Here is a 16374-nt window from a genome sequence, read left to right as displayed (position 1 = left end):
AATGTACATTTTCCCCATAGGCTAAAGCGTGACAATGCTCATTTTGGGGAGGATTTATGCATTTTGCAAGTGCGAATTTTCACAAATTTGGGACATTGGAAAGAAATCTGATTCTGCCAGTGAACGGATGATGGAATGAAAGCCACCTGACAGTCAGTGAAACGCAAACAGAACAAATGATACAAAATCCATGCTTCCCTAGCTGCAATGACAATGGATGCTTATGTCTTGAAAGCCATTTTTAAAAATTGGGAATGGGGAAGCAAGAGGTATAATGGGGTTTGGGTTTTGCATTTTGGTATGGATGCAAACGGTATGGTGTTGTTCCCTACCTTTCCCTTCTTTTCTCATGTTTTAGCCAACGCAAACCCAACAGCAAGTTTACCCTCATCCTGGACAGACGACTGGATACGTGGACGTCGGTCAAAATGGCTCTCCAAAAAATAGCGGTAAGTCTTTCTTCTATAGCTATCCTGCTGCGGGGAACCTAGGAAGCTGCTTTATACCCAGTGGTGTAGTGGGCCTCGCAGGATCGAAGCACCGAAGCTTTTTGATTAGCAGGGATGGGGACTATGACACCTTCTGCCAGGCTTCTCAGTTCCCTCTGAGCTGAGCTTCACGGTAGCTGGGATGGGTGGGGAGCAAATGGATTTCCCCAGTGACAGTATATTGTTCCCTGTTGTGATGCAAAGTATTTGGGGGGTGGCCTGGTGTTGAATGGGCAATTGGGACCCATTAGCTCTACAAAAGACCTGCTCCTGGTGGAGATGAAAACTGCCAGAACTGGTTTGTTGATCTGGCTGGACACAGCTGACTGGATTTTTGGATTCTCCTTGGGACCATCATGGGGACTGTCATGGTGAGCTTTAGAATTTAACAGTGGAGGCTGGTGGCTCAGAGGTCGGTGGGGCTGTGGATCCATTCTGGGTTTCAGTCAGAAGCAACCGGAATGCTAAAGGAGCTATCCAAGGTGCTGAACCTATCTTGGGGGGTGGGGTTTAGCACCTTGGATAGCTCCTTTGGTGTTCTGGCTGGTTCTGACTGAAACCCGGAATGCATCCGCAGCCCCACTGAAATTGGAGCCACCAGAGCCCACTGAAATTTACCACTGCTTATGCAGGGTTGTAGTATTCATCCTCCTATTCTAGTATTGCCTACTTTGAGTGGCAGCAGCTCTCTAGGGTCTCTAGGAGAGAGGGGTCTTCCAATCACCTGCTCTCTTTTTTTAACTGGAGAGGCCAAGGCACTCCTTCCTGCAAACTGAGCTACAGGCCCTCCCTGAGTGGAAGTAACAGACTGGAGACAGGGCACCTTCTTGACACGCAAAAGGCCCCAAGCTCGAGCCAAGGCATCTCCCATTAAAGCAGAGCTGGCTGACATTGCGGTTCGGTGGGCTGCATTGCCGCCCCTCAACTCACCAGCGAGCGCACCCCAACTCTGGCGCCACAACAGAAAAAAAAATGGAGTGTGTTGCCCACCCTGCATAATAATAATAATAATAATAATAGCAATAACAACAACAACAACAATAATAATCATATAGTACAAATGTATATTGCACTGTATACCAGGGCGTATCCTAATTAACCCCCAAACATACAACACAATAATATAAAGACAGTGAATAATTGCACATTAAATAAACGACTAGTCCAAATTTTAACCACTTACAACCGGTCAGTTAAAACAACCAACCAATTTGAAACCCAATTACAAACTGAATGTTTCCTCACTCCACACACCACGCCTGCGACTCTGACTCGAACAAGTCAGCTTTCAAGCCTCGTTTAAATTTGTCCAGCTCTGGTTCCGTAAGGAGGTATAAATGGAGAGAATTCCACAACTGTGGGGCAAGGTGAGAAAATGCCCGGAGCCTGTGAAACGGGCCTGGCCTGTGCTTGTTCTTTTTTAATAGCGGCTTGGACTGCAGATCTTAGCAGGTGAAGCTTTCCATGGCATGGAGTTAGATGTTATCTCCTGCTAATGGCTGTGGATCAGGAGGCTGTTCAGGGCGCGAAGCACAAGGAACGGCCAAGGCCAGAACCTGGTGATCTGCTCAGGGAGGGATGCTAGTTAATTTCAAGTCCAAATTCAAGGTGCTGGTTCTGACTTCTTAAAAGTGTTCACAGCCTGAGACCTACATACCCCGGGGAGCCCTTTCCATGTGTAACTCCCCACCATCATCTACACTTGCCCCAGACTCCTCCCAAGTAAAACCCAAGACTTCTTCCTCCTTCACTTGGCTACACCGAAAGCTGCCACAGGGTCTCTCTCCAGCCCTCGCGCAAGTAAGTGGGATGTCCCTAGCAGCCCCCAGCCAAACATGGCTTGCTCATTTTCACCGGGCCTCCTTAGGCATTCTGCCCCACAAAAGCTTTGAGGAAAGGTCCCTTTGCCTTTCCGAAAAGAAGGGTCACAACAGCAGAACGCTGCCTCCCTGTCAGCTGCTCGTTTGGGGGAACACGGTGGCCGAAATTAAATGTGTCTCTGATCTTCCACATTCCACCTTAAAAACACACAGCTGTTCTTGGCCGCAGAGCATCTCTCTCTCTCTCTCTCTTCTCTCTCTCTCTCTCCGGGTAGCACAGCCAACGGCCATTCACAGTTTTGGCACCCAGGCCTTCTCTGCTTTAGCCAGACTAGGACTGGATCACCTGCCAGCCAGTTTGAGTTGGGGATTAGTGGATTATGGGAACATGTGTGACCCGTGGAACTGATACGAGCAAGGAGTTTCCCTGTCTCCCGGGCAGTGATGATGCCACTGCCACAGAACCAGGAGAAGCTGCTGTGCAGGCGGCCGGCTTTCCGTGGCGATTTTTAAGCACCTCATGAGACACGGGTCCTATTTCACCGATGCCGCATTGACATTTGGGCAAGGGAATCGGTTCCTGCACGCGAAGGAGATGGCTGAAGCAAATCCCCCAAGAGGCAAGATGAGGTGCCGAAGGAATGCGGTAAGAGCTCCGTCTGCCTGCAGTCTTTTTTTTTTTTTCTTTTTTGGCAAAGGAGATTCTAAGTTCAGATGCTGTCTTGGTGCAGCAGCGAGGGAGTGCAGTGCTCTAGGGCAAACTGCTGAACGCAGCGCTTCGAGATGACACACAGGCGTGCACACACACCAAGGATGTTCTTTGTATTTGACATTTTGATTGCATTTCCCATGATCGTCCAAACCGCTTGTCAAGTGTTGATACGGTGAAGTTGGCATCAGATTTAAATAGAGCACCTTGGGAATCTCTCTCTCTCTGTGTGTGTGTGAGTTGTGTGTGTGACAGAGAGACATGGGAGACTTCAAAATCCCTTTATTGCATCAGTCCCTTGAAGGGTGTGAGAGATAAATCAAACAGAAATCTTTAATTCTTTTGGAAGCCCTCTGTGGGGCCCTTCAACATAAAATAAAAAAGGGCAAGCTTTTTGAGTTACAAACTACTGCTTAAATGCCAGCTGCATGCATACACTCCAACTGCTCCTATCATTTACCAGGGACAGTCCCAATTTTTCTGAAAAAGCTTCCATCCCTATTTCTATTTTTTGCCTGTAGGGGATCCCTTTTAAAACATCAGGTCACCTGCACAGATGTTCTTTTCCTCTGGGTGTCCCTGGAAGTTAAATCGGGCCACTCTAGTGCACATGCGTGTAAACACGTGCATGGAATCAAAATGACAGCACATTGTTCTCTTGCCTTTCCACCCACCCCCTCAAAAAAAAAGAAAACTGCAGCTGCCTATCCAGATAGTAAATGTTACTGAATGTTTCGGTTGCAAGTATTCTACAAGTGCAGACAGATCCATTGTGTGAGACAGAATTGTCTATCCATTGTGTGAGATAGAACCTATTATCTGAGGTGTGTTATTTGGGTGTGGGGAGAGTCTTTTTAAAAACACACACACTTTGTTTTGGAATAGGTGGTGCATGACAGGTTATTGCAGAGTGAGTTGATGTTTTGCAGGTGAAGAGACTTTGGTAATGTGCAACACAAGAGTGAGGGAAACTGCCTGTTATCTTTGGTTTGAGAAGAGGGTGTTGCAAGCAACCCACTTTTCCTCTTTTGAAAGGTGGAAGGGTATGGAGAGTTTCTGCTTGCAAGACTGTACAGGTTCCTGGGAGAACAAGGCAGAGGGCTCCTTCACACGGGGCTTTTGTCCTGTGATTGAGATTGCTCCTTCACGGAAGTTTGTGGGTTCTTTACATGAACCCACCAAGGCGTCTCCTGCACTAAATGCCCTTTGTGCCATTTTTAAATAGATCGCAGATAATGGGCTATCAAATTACCCCGTTGTGTTCAGTTTCCTCCATGAAAAGAAGAAAAGACGCAAGAAGAAGAGCGAGATCAATGAAAGAATGGAAGACTCAGATATGGGAGAAGGAGGGGGAAGGGGGTGGGGGAAAAGGAAGCACATGAAAAAGGGAGTTGTTGTGATCCTGCATTTAAAATGGAAGCAGAAAGTCCCATTTTAGGCTGGTGCAGAGATGCCCAGAGGTGACATGGATTGTCTTTCTGTTGGGCGGCAGAGGCATTCCTTTCCTGGGAAAGTTAACTTCTGCAACTCCCTGATGGTTGGAATTTGAGTTTTCCCAAAGGTGAAGGGGAAGCCATGTCCTCCTGAGGATGCATGGTAAAACAGTTTGCACTTGTGAGTGTGGAAAAAATTGGATGAGCCCCCCCTCAATGAAATCTGTCCTAATGCTTTTTGAAAGTAAGGCGGCCTGGGACCTGGGTCTGTCCTAGACATTTGGTGCAGAAGGCTGATAGTGTGTGAGATTGAATGTTCTCTCCTTTCTATCAGGACACTCTGATCTAATCTGAATTGCCTCCCCCCCCCCAGTTCCTCTTTCTACCTCTTCTTTCCAGTCTTACAGGAGTTCAAGAACAGCCCTGCTGAAGCCCAGCATCTCGTTTCCCACAGTGGCTATGATCCAGCCAAAATTTAAGCACTGATCTCTATATACAAAGGTTAGGCAGGTGCAGAATTTTCTCCCATCAGCATCAAGAAGGATTTAAGAGTCCCCAATAATTCCCCAAATATGTGTACATCTACATTTCAATCAGCCTCCCTTCTTTTTCCTGTACCATTTGTGTGTGTGTGTGTGTAGGGGGGGGGGGCGTTGTTGAAGACAGGCAACTTCAGAAGCTCTTGGTCAAGTAGATCTGGCTGAGTGGTGTTTCCTTAGATCTTGGCTGAAGATTTCAGCTATGCATTATTTGAAAAGTGTGTGTGTTGGGGGAGGGGGATAGTTCCATCTATCATTTAATTGCTTCCCAAGGGGGGTCAACCTTGCTCTCGAACCCCTCCATAGCAGCTGTGCTACAGAAAGCAGACAAGACCCTATTAAGGTCTCTATCAGGACAACCGTGTGGCATGGCAACGAATCTGAATGAAACCAATTTGCTTATGTAAGGATAAGAGGCAAGGTATAAAACACACACACACACCTACTTCCGGTTTTTTTCCCTGGCTCCAAGGGCACATTTAAGGTAGTAAGGATTGAATTCGACAAGCAGCACCTAAAGTGAGGCCTGCAAGATGCAGGGACCTTTTTGAGAGTGGGCAATGAGGACTAGTCCTATTAGGCCTGCTCATTCTCAGATGGTTAGGACAAAACTGCCAGCCTCCCCACCATCAGTAAATAAAATGACGAATTAATTTAAATTAATTGCATTTATCAGTGTAATGAATTTAATTTGAGCCTAAAAGGGTTCACTCACAGATGAGGCTGCTGCATAGTTGTCTGCCATGGGTCTCACCTGAAAGGGGTGGGTGATCCTTTAGGGTGGCCATGTGTCCCCTTTTCCAAGGATAGTCCTTTATTTGAAGGCATCCTCTATGCAAAGCCTTGTCCTGTCTGAGGCTGGTTTAAAGATACAGAACCAGAAGAACTGCAGTTAACATCTAACCAGGGAGACACAGGCATCATCTGGTCACAGTCTTCTGCACTATGGTGAGATGTTCTTTATTTCTATTTAAATTATAGTTATTATTTCTAAATCTGCATCTATATGTATAAATTAGCACATGCAAATTTTATGTAAATTGGGCAACCTTTTGGCAATTCGTAAGTGGCCACCCAGTGATCTTTACCCACTTTTGCATTGGGTGTGATTGGAGCATTCATTCTCTTCTGAGACAGGGATATGCCCCAGCACGGTGAGTCACCCACAAACACAGCAAGAGGATTCCACTGAGTTTGGATCATCATTATATTTATGCCTTCTCTACAAGTTAACCTTTTTTGGGTGTAGGAGTAAAGCTTTCCCAGAGCTTTAATTTAGAAAAGTGCTGGCACCAGAAAAAGACATGTTATGCACAGAAAGGGCAAAGTCTATTTGAAGGCGAGCCACTAAACCTTCTTTTTAGTCCCAGGATTAAAAACACGCATGCCTGAGAATGCCAAACTGCATATGCATCCTTAAAACCCATGATGAAAAATGGAATTTCTTTTTTTTTTAAATACTTTTATTCTATTTTTAATCTTTAAAAATGAAACAAACAATAGCAACAGCCCAATCAATATCTACAGTTTCCAACAATACAGTATTCTTAAGAGGACGCAGCAATAACAAGAGAAAGACGGGGAGGGGGAGAAAAAAAAAGAGAGAGGGAAAAAATAATAATTTTTTTAAAAAGGACAAGAGGGAAGAAAGCAAAAGGGGAAAAGAAAAAATATGAAAAAGTTACTTCAAGGGATTAAATTTAAACTTCATTACACACAGACTTCAATTATTATTCTATTTAAAAATTATACCTATATCATTGCCATTATTACACTTCAATATGGAATTTCTGGGTTAGGAGTGACACATCCCTCACTCTCCGTTGTCACTGGAATCGCTCCAAACGCATGGAACATACTTGGAGGCAACTTTATGCCGCAAATCCCATGACTGGATTTAAATATTCAAATATTGCTGCTCCTGTAGAAAGTATTTATTTATTGTATATATTTGTTACATTTGTATCCATCTTCTTTTCCTCCAAGGAGCCCAAAGCAGTGTACATGATGTTCCTCCTCTCCATTTTATCCTCACAAAAACCCTGTGAGGTAGGTTAGGCTGAGAGTTGGTGACTGGCCCAAAGTCACCTAGTGAGCTTCATGGGGTGAAGCGGGGACTTGAACCCAGGTCTCCCCAGCCCAACACTCTAACACCATATGTAACTGGCATTATACCGCTACACCACAAATGGGAACAAGATACTTACCTGAGGGAGACATTCTCCCCCTCCACGCACACACACACAAACTATAATTTGGAAATAAAGCTATCAGAAGTTTGGCAAACACTCTTAGGGGGTTCAATGGGTTCATTCCACCCCACCCACCTCACACACACCTCCATCATGGGTGCCTTTCTCCCCTTCGCTCTGGTTCAGTGGAGGCATCCCATCAAGGTGTTCACATTTTGCCTGCTTGCAAATTGTAATGTCACAAATACTATTCTCTCCCTTCTCCTTTTGCTGCCTTTAAGATGGCAACTGGAAGGGTGGTAGACAGAGACGGCTAGTATTTCTGGGCAGGCAGGACACCGAATGCCCAACTTCCCTCTGCTTTGGACTGATGCTCCAGATGGCTCCGCCTGCTGCAACTCATTGGCTGCGCCTGTAGTTAAATGCCCCACCAGGCCCAGTAGACACCATTTGTCCACTAGCCTACAGCATCAGTCTCCCTCCACCCACACGGAACCTTCCGCTGCTTTCCCCATTGAATTCAAAGTCCCATTGAACTCAGTAGGAATTGCTTCTGTGAGTAAACACACTTAGGATCCAACTGACAGGTTTTCATAGGGATGGGGTTGTATGTGGCAAGTGGTCGCTGATTGTTTGGGGGACTCATAGAATTTGGAGCAAACTATCCCAGGGTCATAGAGTCATAGAATAGTAGGATTGGAAGGGGCCTACAAGACCATCGAGTCCAACCCCCTGCTCAATGCAGGAATCCAAGTCAGAGCATCCCTGACAGATGGCTGTCCAGCCTCATCTGAACGCCTCATGGTCATGGATGATGGGAGTTGTAGTCCAAAATACAGAATCATAAAATAGTAAGGTTGGAAGGGGCCTACAAGACCGTCAAGTCCAACCTCCTGCTCAATGCAGGAATCCAAGTCAGAGCATCCCAGACAGGTGGCCATCCAGCCTTGTCTTGAAGGCCTCCAGCATGGATATAAACCTATACAGCTTGGAACTTTAGTCCCTGGTGGAACAGCTCCTCTCATGTACCTACCTGTGCCTTAAGGTCATCTAAAAACTTCTCTGAAACATGGCAGTTGTTCATCTTATTCTGCGGAGGATAAGACAAAGAGCAGTTTGTTTTTTTAACTCCAGGAAGACAGATTTAGATTAATCAGTGGGGGTGGGGGTGGGGGAATCATAACTGAAGCTGAATCTACACATAGCAGTTATACTGTTATCGTAACGATTGCTGCCCATTGGTGTCATGTGTACCAATAGTTATGGTAATGGTATGATAATGGTATAACTGCTATGTGTAGATTCAGCCTGAAAGAGCAGATCAGCATTGCCTTAATAAGCTTCCTAGAGAGACTGGGGAATCTCCTTCTCTGGAGAATGAGTTCAAAAAAGTTTGGGAAGATTTCTGTATTAAGTGTTCATGGAATCATAGAATAGTAGGGTTGGAAGGGGCCTATAAGACCATCGAGTCCAACCCCCTGCTCAGTGCAGGAATCCAAGTCAAAGTATCCCTGGCAGGTGGCTGTCCAGCCTTGTCTTGAATGCCTCCAGTGTGGGAGAGCCCACCACCTCCCTAGGGAACGGGTTCTGTTGTATTGCTCTGAGAGTCAGGAAGTTTATCCTGATGGTCAGCCGGAATCCGGCTTCCTGTCATCTGAGCCCATGATTCCATGTCCATGCTGACAAACCTTTTATGGAGGGCTATCGATGGGCTGGGTTTGATGATGGGCCCATATTGTCTCAAGCGATTGAGTGGCTTGCTCTGGTTAGAGGAGCCAATTCTTGGTCCCTGGCAGAATTCCTGTTGGCTTAAATTGGACCAAGACTTTGGCAACCAATTTGCTTTCCTTCATTATTTTAAGCCTATCTTAAAAATAGCTCCTGGGAACATATTGTGTCTCAGTGGCACGTCTCAGCCTGTGGAGCGATGTGTAAAATACCACATTTTCACTGAATTTCTCCAGGACGAGGAGACATTTTCCAACATTTTCTCAAAGTTATGGCTCGCCATTGGCAGGGGTTGTAGCACAGCTTCTTTCTTTTTGTATAAGGGTTTTTTTGGGGGTGGGGGTTGTGCTGCAACTAGGGATGGCAGAGAAATCTGCCATGAGGCCAGATTCCTTAGAATCCACCCCCCCGGAGTCCGTGACAGAGCGGACAACTCCCCCGTCGCCCCCCGAAATCCCCCCGGGATGGAACCTACCAGGCAGCGGATGGTCCGGGACAACGTCTTTGTTGCACAGCCATCTGCTGCTGGGCTGTGGAACAAAATGGCATCCAGCATAGGGGACGCCATTTGTGTCCCTGCCCTTGGCCGTTATTGGCTACGAAAATATTTACGTAGCCTATCACAGCAAAGAGCAGGGACGCAAATGGCGTAGGGGATGCCATTTGCGTCCCTGCCCTTGGCCGTGATTGGTTACATAAATATTTACATAGCCAATCATGGCCAATCACGTCCTACGCTGGACGCCATTTGTGGCCGCAGCCCGGCAGCAGACAGAAGTCCAGCTGCAGGTGGCCCCAGCCGGCGGCTCCACGGACTCGCTGCAGAGCAGAGCCGGCCAGGCAGGATTCTGGGGGGAGAGACGGATTGCCTCCCCCCACCCTGCAGACACCTGGACAGAATGGTACGTGGGTTTTGTACACCCCTAGCTGCAACACAGCACAGAAAAATGGCGGACGGTGTCCATCTTTAATGCTGAAAGGAGCAGGTGCCAAAGAAACTTGATACACATCTGTATCAAAGCCCTATTGATTATACCATCTCTCTGCTGTATATTGAGCGGAATAAGTCTGGAACTAGGATTTTACAAGAGTGCTGAAAGCACCAGTCCTGGGTCTTTTCCTCTGCCCTTGTGGCATTTAGTACCATCAGTGGGCTGCGAATACCTCGATTCCCACCAGTGATGATGGGTGAAGTAGAGCAGAGGCAGGAAAGCTTGCAGTGCACTGAATTTTACTGTTTTACTGTCAGCCATTGTCATAGATACAAGAGAGCATGTGACCGCGCTGGCTGCCAGTTAACGTCCCAGCACAATTCAAAATGTTGGTCTAACCTTTTAAAAGACTTACATGGCTTAGGACACCCTGGTCTCAAGCCATTTGGGATGCCATGCTCCAGTTACTGGCTCAGCTGGGGATGGTTTGTCTGAGTGGCGCCTTCCCCAGTGGGTGAGTCCCCCCGCCACTTTCCAAATCCTGTACTGTTATCTCCAATCTGTGACTGGAGATAACAGTGGAGATTCCTCAAGGGGTGGGGCTTGGAGACCCTGGAGGAATTCATGAAGGCTTTGTGTGCAGGAGGAGTAACCTCTGTTACTCCGATCAGGGCCTGTGGGCTGCAGGTTCCCTTTCCATGCCTTAAGCATCATCTCCTCTCATATGATCCTTCTCATCCACTGCAGGTCCCACTATGTGTCCCACCACACTCAGAAATATGGTATTTATTTGTTTATTACATTTATGTCCTGCCTTTTTTCCTCTTGCGAGGTGGCTCACATGGTTCTCCTCTCCATTTTGTCCTCAAAATAACCCTGTGAGGTAAGTTAAACTGAGAGTCTGGCCCAAAGTCACCCAGTGAGCTTCATGGTCGAGTGGAGACTAGAACCCAGGTCTCCTGTATCTCCAGTCCAACACTCTAGCCGCTACACCATGCTGGCTGGTGGGAACATGGGGAAGTTTCTAGTTTAGTTTATTATTAAGAACTCAGTTCTTTTTCATTTTCAAGAACAAACTTGCGTGAAAAAATGAATACAAATTCAATTTTTTTTTAGAAAGGGTGTGGTAATAAAACAATAAGACAGAAGGATTAAAAGTATCACATAACTGTGGAATCCTAAGTGAGCAAGAATAAAGTGGGAGCTCTACTGCCTCATCCTGAGCACTGCCGGCTCACCTTGATTGAATTTGCCGGCCTGAAGGTTGAATTTCCTGCTCCCCCTGGACTTTTCTGTCATTTTTTGGATTTGCCGCTATCCCTGTTGTCGTTTTTCATTGTCATATTGTCACAATTTAGCCACCTTGAGCACATTATTTATTTAGTTACCTTATTTATGTACCACCTATATACCACTTTATATACCACTTATTTATGTACCATGTTTAGCCTTGAGAAGAGAAGACTGAGGGGAGATAGGATAGTGCTCTTCAAGTACTTGAAAGGTTGTCACAGAGAAGAAGGCCAGGATCTCTCCTCGATCATCCCAGAATGCAGGACACGGAATAATAGGTTCAAGTTACAGGAAGCCAGATTCCGGCTGAACATCAGGAAAAACTTCCTGACCGTTAGAGCAAGACGACAATGGAACCAATTCCCTAGGGAGGTGGTGGGCTCTCCCACACTGGAGGCCTTCAAGACGAGGCTGGACAGCCATTTGTCGGGGATGTTCTGACTTGGATTCCTGCATTGAGCAGGGGGTTGGACTCGATGGCCTTGTAGGCCCCTTCCAACCCTACTATTCTATGATTCTATGACCTGTTTGTTTGTTTGTTTGCGATACTTATATACCACTCCACATCTAAACAGATTCCAGAGTGGTGAACAATAAAAGACAAAAAGAGTAGAACACCATATTAAAAAAAAAAAAATGTTTTAAAAAACAGAATATCAATAAAAACAGAATACCACTTCATTCTGCAGTTGAAAGGTAGGGTACAAAACATGAAACAAATAATGCATGGTACTCCCAGTGTGCAACACCATGTGACTGGAATAAAAGGATGGGACGGCACTGTGCATTTTCTACACCAGGAGTAGGCAACCTGGTGCCCTGCAGATGTTTTGGACTACAACTCCCACAATCCCTGACCAATCGCCATGATGGCTGGGAGCAGCGGCAGCTAGGGATGGGCAAACTCACCGTGGTCTGGATCACATGTTGCTCGCCAGACCCCCGTTGGCTGCTCGCCCCTGCTTGCCGTGTGCGGTGAGTCGCCGGGCTGTCCACAAGTGATCCCTCATCGAGCTGCCATTTTGCATAAAAATGGAGGCTCGGCCTTTTTCATAAAGGGCAATTTTACACAAAGGGCAGCTGTAAAGTGGCCATTTATGGAAGATTACAGGCATAAATGGTGGTTCTAGCAAGCACTGGGATCTGTGGACTGGTGTCTGGGGGGTGGGAGAGGGAAAGCGGGTGATTTCTCGCTGGGGCTTAAGCCCCAGCCAGACGCTCGCTACATCCCTAGCAGCAGCTCTAGGTTTTGGAGGGCCCTTGGGGAAGACATCCTCCATGGGCCGCCTCCCTCAGTGAGCCTCCCTTCTCACTGCCATTGTCACCAGCTGCGATTGCTCCCTTTTCTCTTTCTCATCACTGCTGCCGCTTGCTTGACAGGCAGAGAGCCGGGGAGCAAGGAGGCCAGGGCATCTCCTGCTCCTCCTCCTCACCACCACCGTTGTCTGGGCCAGAGCAAGAGGCGGGTGAACAAGCAAGTTGCAGTGGTGAAGAGGAGGAGCAATTCTATGGGGGCCTAGTCAGTGGGTCTTTGCTGGGTTGCGAGCCCTTGGAAGGTGCCCGACCGCGCCTACCCTTGACGCTAGCACTGTTCCTTCCTATATTTCCCCTGTATTAATCAGTACCCTGCCAGGAGGAGAAATATGGCTCTCCGGTTAAAAGGCCACCAGGAGGCTGAAAGGAGAATCCTTACTTGCAAATACCTGAACAGCTGCTCCCATGGATTTCTAGGGTGCGGTGGGAGGTTGACTGCTATCACCTTGGGTGTGGAATCTAGCAATGCCAGCAGGGGTGGGGCAGGAGAAGGTGTCAGCCAAAGAGCCTTCGGTACCCACGTTAGCTTGTGCCCACGCCACATTTGGAGCAAGGGGCCTTAGATCAGTGGGCTCTTGTCAGTGGGCCCTGCTGGGCGTGGGCCCTCAGGAGGCTGTGCCTACCCTTGATGCCAGCCCTGGCTGGGAGTTATGGGAGTTGTAGTCCAAAACATCTGCTTGGATCCAGGTTGCCTAGCCCTGTTTTAAACTGTGAGTTGTCCCCTACAGTGGAGAACTCTCTCTATGACTGATTTTCAGATTTGATCTTTATGTGGAATTATGACTGATTCTCTCTCTCTCTCTCCCCCCCTCTCTCTCTCCCCCCCTCTCCCCCCCCCCATTAACTTGTAGGCATCTTTCCCTGGCAACCTGCACCTTGTGATGGTCCTGCGGCCCACTGGATTTTTCCAGCGCACTTTTACTGACATTGGGTTTCGCTTTAGCCAGGAGGATTTCCTACTCAAACTGCCGGTATGACGCCTGTTGCAGTTACCTGCATACCCTCTACTCTTCTGTACTTGGTAGCTTTACCTGTGTGGGTTGTTCATTCTAGGGCTGTTCATTGTGGTTCAGCCATAATGCACTTTAATTACAATAAATGCAAAGGACACTTTGCCACCGTTTAGCCTTCTGTGAGTGTTAGATGATGGTGTGGGGAAAGGAAAGGCAGTGTTAAATTTATGATATTTGAAAAGATCTAACAGACATTTGTCTGAATCAGAGGTGGCCAGATAGGGATGGACCCAGATGGTAATAGGGGGTGTCAGGAGGGTTGACAAGATGTTGTTAGGACTGGATAGCTCAGCAGACTGTTCAGAATCTTCAGCTGTTCTAGCTTTCTGCAGGGCCCCATGCCTCCTCCTTGGCTGAGGTCTCTCCATGGTCCTCTCCATGGGCTGAATCCTGAAATAAATAAATGCACCTCTAGTGAGTGCTCCTGTCCGATCAAGTTTCTAGTCCTGTGGATACCGAATTTCTATTTCCTCTGTAGGGATAAGCAACGACTCTCTTCTATTTTTTCTCTCCCCCAGGTCGTCATGCTGAGTTCGGTCAGTGACTTATTGACGTACATCGACGAAAAACAGTTGACGCCCGAATTTGGGGGCACCTTGGAGTACTGCCATAGTGAATGGGTCATCTTCAGGACAGTACGTCCCTCTCATACAATATGTGCTTCTGATATGTTTGTGTAACTTAGATTGGGAAATAGGGCTCATGTGGTTACCATCCAGTATGAATACGATTGCTTATGATAAGAATGGGAGGTGGGGGGAGGGCCAGTGCTGGAGGATACTGGTTAAGTTTATTATTGTCTTGCTCCCCGTTAGTCGTCAATGGGCCACTTTTAAATCTGCAAACATTTAAACAAAGTCATGGCCAGGACTAGTGGACTGGAGAGACGTGAGAGACCAACAGCAGCGCTTGTAATGCTTCCCTCTGGCCATCGTCAGTGGTGGTGCTGTTGTGCAAGGATCTCCTAGTGCAAGACAAGACCCCCAGTGCCTTGCAGTAAACTGTGTAAGCAGCGGCTTCCTTTTTATCCCATCAGGAGACATGGGAAACCTTGTGAGCAATCGCTGAAATAGGCTGATTGACAGATTCAGGATCAAAGAGGGCAGGGTGAGCAAGATGAGGGCTGATTGTCTGGCGGGGTAGAGAGCATGCTGCAAAACCAAAACCCGGCCATCCGGTCTTCCCAATGGAGATGTTTATTGGGATCGCACTTTCCTTGGAAATGGTAGAAAAATATCAGCATGTTAAACAGAAAACTGGCTTACACTAGTTCAAACTGTTTGTCCGCCTATCCCACCATTGTCTGTCCTGACTGGCAGCTGCCCTCCTGGGTCTCAGGGAGAGAAGGCTCTTGTCTTTTTCATCACCTGCAATCTGAGATATCTTTAACAAGGGATGGAACCTGGAATCTTCTGCATACAAAGCACGTCCTCTACCACTGAGCTACCATCCATATAATGTGTGGGGAGCACATTCATATATACGGTATACCTGCCCAGACCCTAAGAGCATGTTCAGAGGCCCTCCTCCAGGTACCCCTGTCAAATGAGGGGAGGTGGGTGGCTACTAAGGGGAGGGCCTGTTCAGTGGTGGCACTCTATCTGCAGAATCCCCTTCCCAGAGAGGCTCATCTACCTACACTGTGGTCTTTTTACACCAGGCAAAGACCTTCTTTTAAATTTTTTCCCAGGCTTTTGAGTCCTTTAGGTTTGTTTTTAAGCCTGTTATTGTGTTTTTAGATCTTTACACTGGCACTGTTTTTTTTTTTACTATGGTTTTATTCTGTTTCAAACTTTTAAGCAGCATGGCTGGCTTTGGACATGCTGGGAGTTGTAGGAATTTTTTCTGTCTAAACATGCACAGGATTGTGCCCTAAAGAGTTTTTATATTAGGACCAATCATGTTGTACTTTATGATTTTAATTTTTGTGAAACACCCAGAGAGCTTTGACTATTGGGTGGTACAGAAATGTAATGAATAGATAAATAAATAAAATTCAAAATCTATCCCTTGGTGCCACTTTTACTGAGCTTAAGCACTAACCTAAGTGTTGAGTTGATGAAGGAAAACCCACTTTTTCCCAGGCTATAGAAAGTTTTGCACTAACTGTGAAGGAAATCGCCCAGATGCTGCAGTCCTTTGGCATGGAGCTGGCAGAAATGGAGCTGCCGGACGACACCTATTCGATCAAGCGGATCCTGGCCCTGCGCACAGAGAAGTACTACCAGCTGAAGGCAAGTTGTGTCAGAATCTTTACCCGGTCCTGAGATGTTCTTTGGTTCTCTGCTGGGATCTGCCAGTTTGATTCTCTGTTCGCCTTCCTATGCTATCTATCTATCTATCTATCTATCTATCTATCTATCTATCTATCTATCTATTGCAATTATATCCCACCTTTTGTCCTCTCGCAAGAAACCCAAGGCGGCTTACATTCTCCTCCTCCTCCTCTCCATTTTATCCTCACTACAACAACCCTGTGAGGTAGGTTGGGCTGAGAGTCTGTGACTGGCCCAAAGTCTCCCAGTGAGCTTCCATGGCTAAGTGGGAACTAGAACCCGGATCTCCCGGCTCCCAGTCCAGCACTCTAGCCACTACACCACGCTGGCTCTCTTTTGCTGCTCTGTTATGGGATCTTGGAATCCAGCAATCACTGTTGACTAGCTAGAGGCCATGTTTGAACAGGGAGAGAAGGGAAAAGGAACAGAGAGTCCCTCAAAACACTTCTTAGAATCATAGAGTCAGAAGGGTGTCCAATTTCCTGCCAGCACAGGAAATCCACTGCTCCAGTGTCCCTGGACAGTGAATCCACTCCAGGTTTCAGTCCGAACCAGTCAGAATCCTAAAGAAGCTATCTAAGGTGCTTCTCACCTTGGATAGCTCCTTAAAGTTCTGACTGAAACCTGGGGTGGATTA

The 16374-nt window shown here is 47.0% G+C and overlaps 1 protein-coding gene across 1 annotated transcript in view; it reads left to right on the top strand.

Annotated features, from left to right (window-relative positions):
* Positions 1 to 16374, top strand: part of MCF2 (MCF.2 cell line derived transforming sequence) — a 94201-nt gene that overhangs the window by 23005 nt on the left and 54822 nt on the right. Inside the window, exons 4-7 of the mRNA XM_084813668.1 lie at positions 359 to 449; positions 13300 to 13419; positions 13980 to 14096; positions 15546 to 15695. Of these exons, the coding sequence (XP_084669794.1) occupies positions 359 to 449; positions 13300 to 13419; positions 13980 to 14096; positions 15546 to 15695 (478 nt within the window). The remainder of the gene's footprint in view (positions 1 to 358; positions 450 to 13299; positions 13420 to 13979; positions 14097 to 15545; positions 15696 to 16374) is intronic.

Source organism: Heloderma suspectum, chromosome 9 (assembly GCF_057233095.1).
Source record: "Heloderma suspectum isolate Gila_16-S chromosome 9, 16-S_ref, whole genome shotgun sequence".
NCBI lineage: Eukaryota > Metazoa > Chordata > Lepidosauria > Squamata > Helodermatidae > Heloderma > Heloderma suspectum.
Note: the sequence above shows the minus strand (reverse complement) of the source record. Positions and strands in the feature narration are given on the sequence as shown.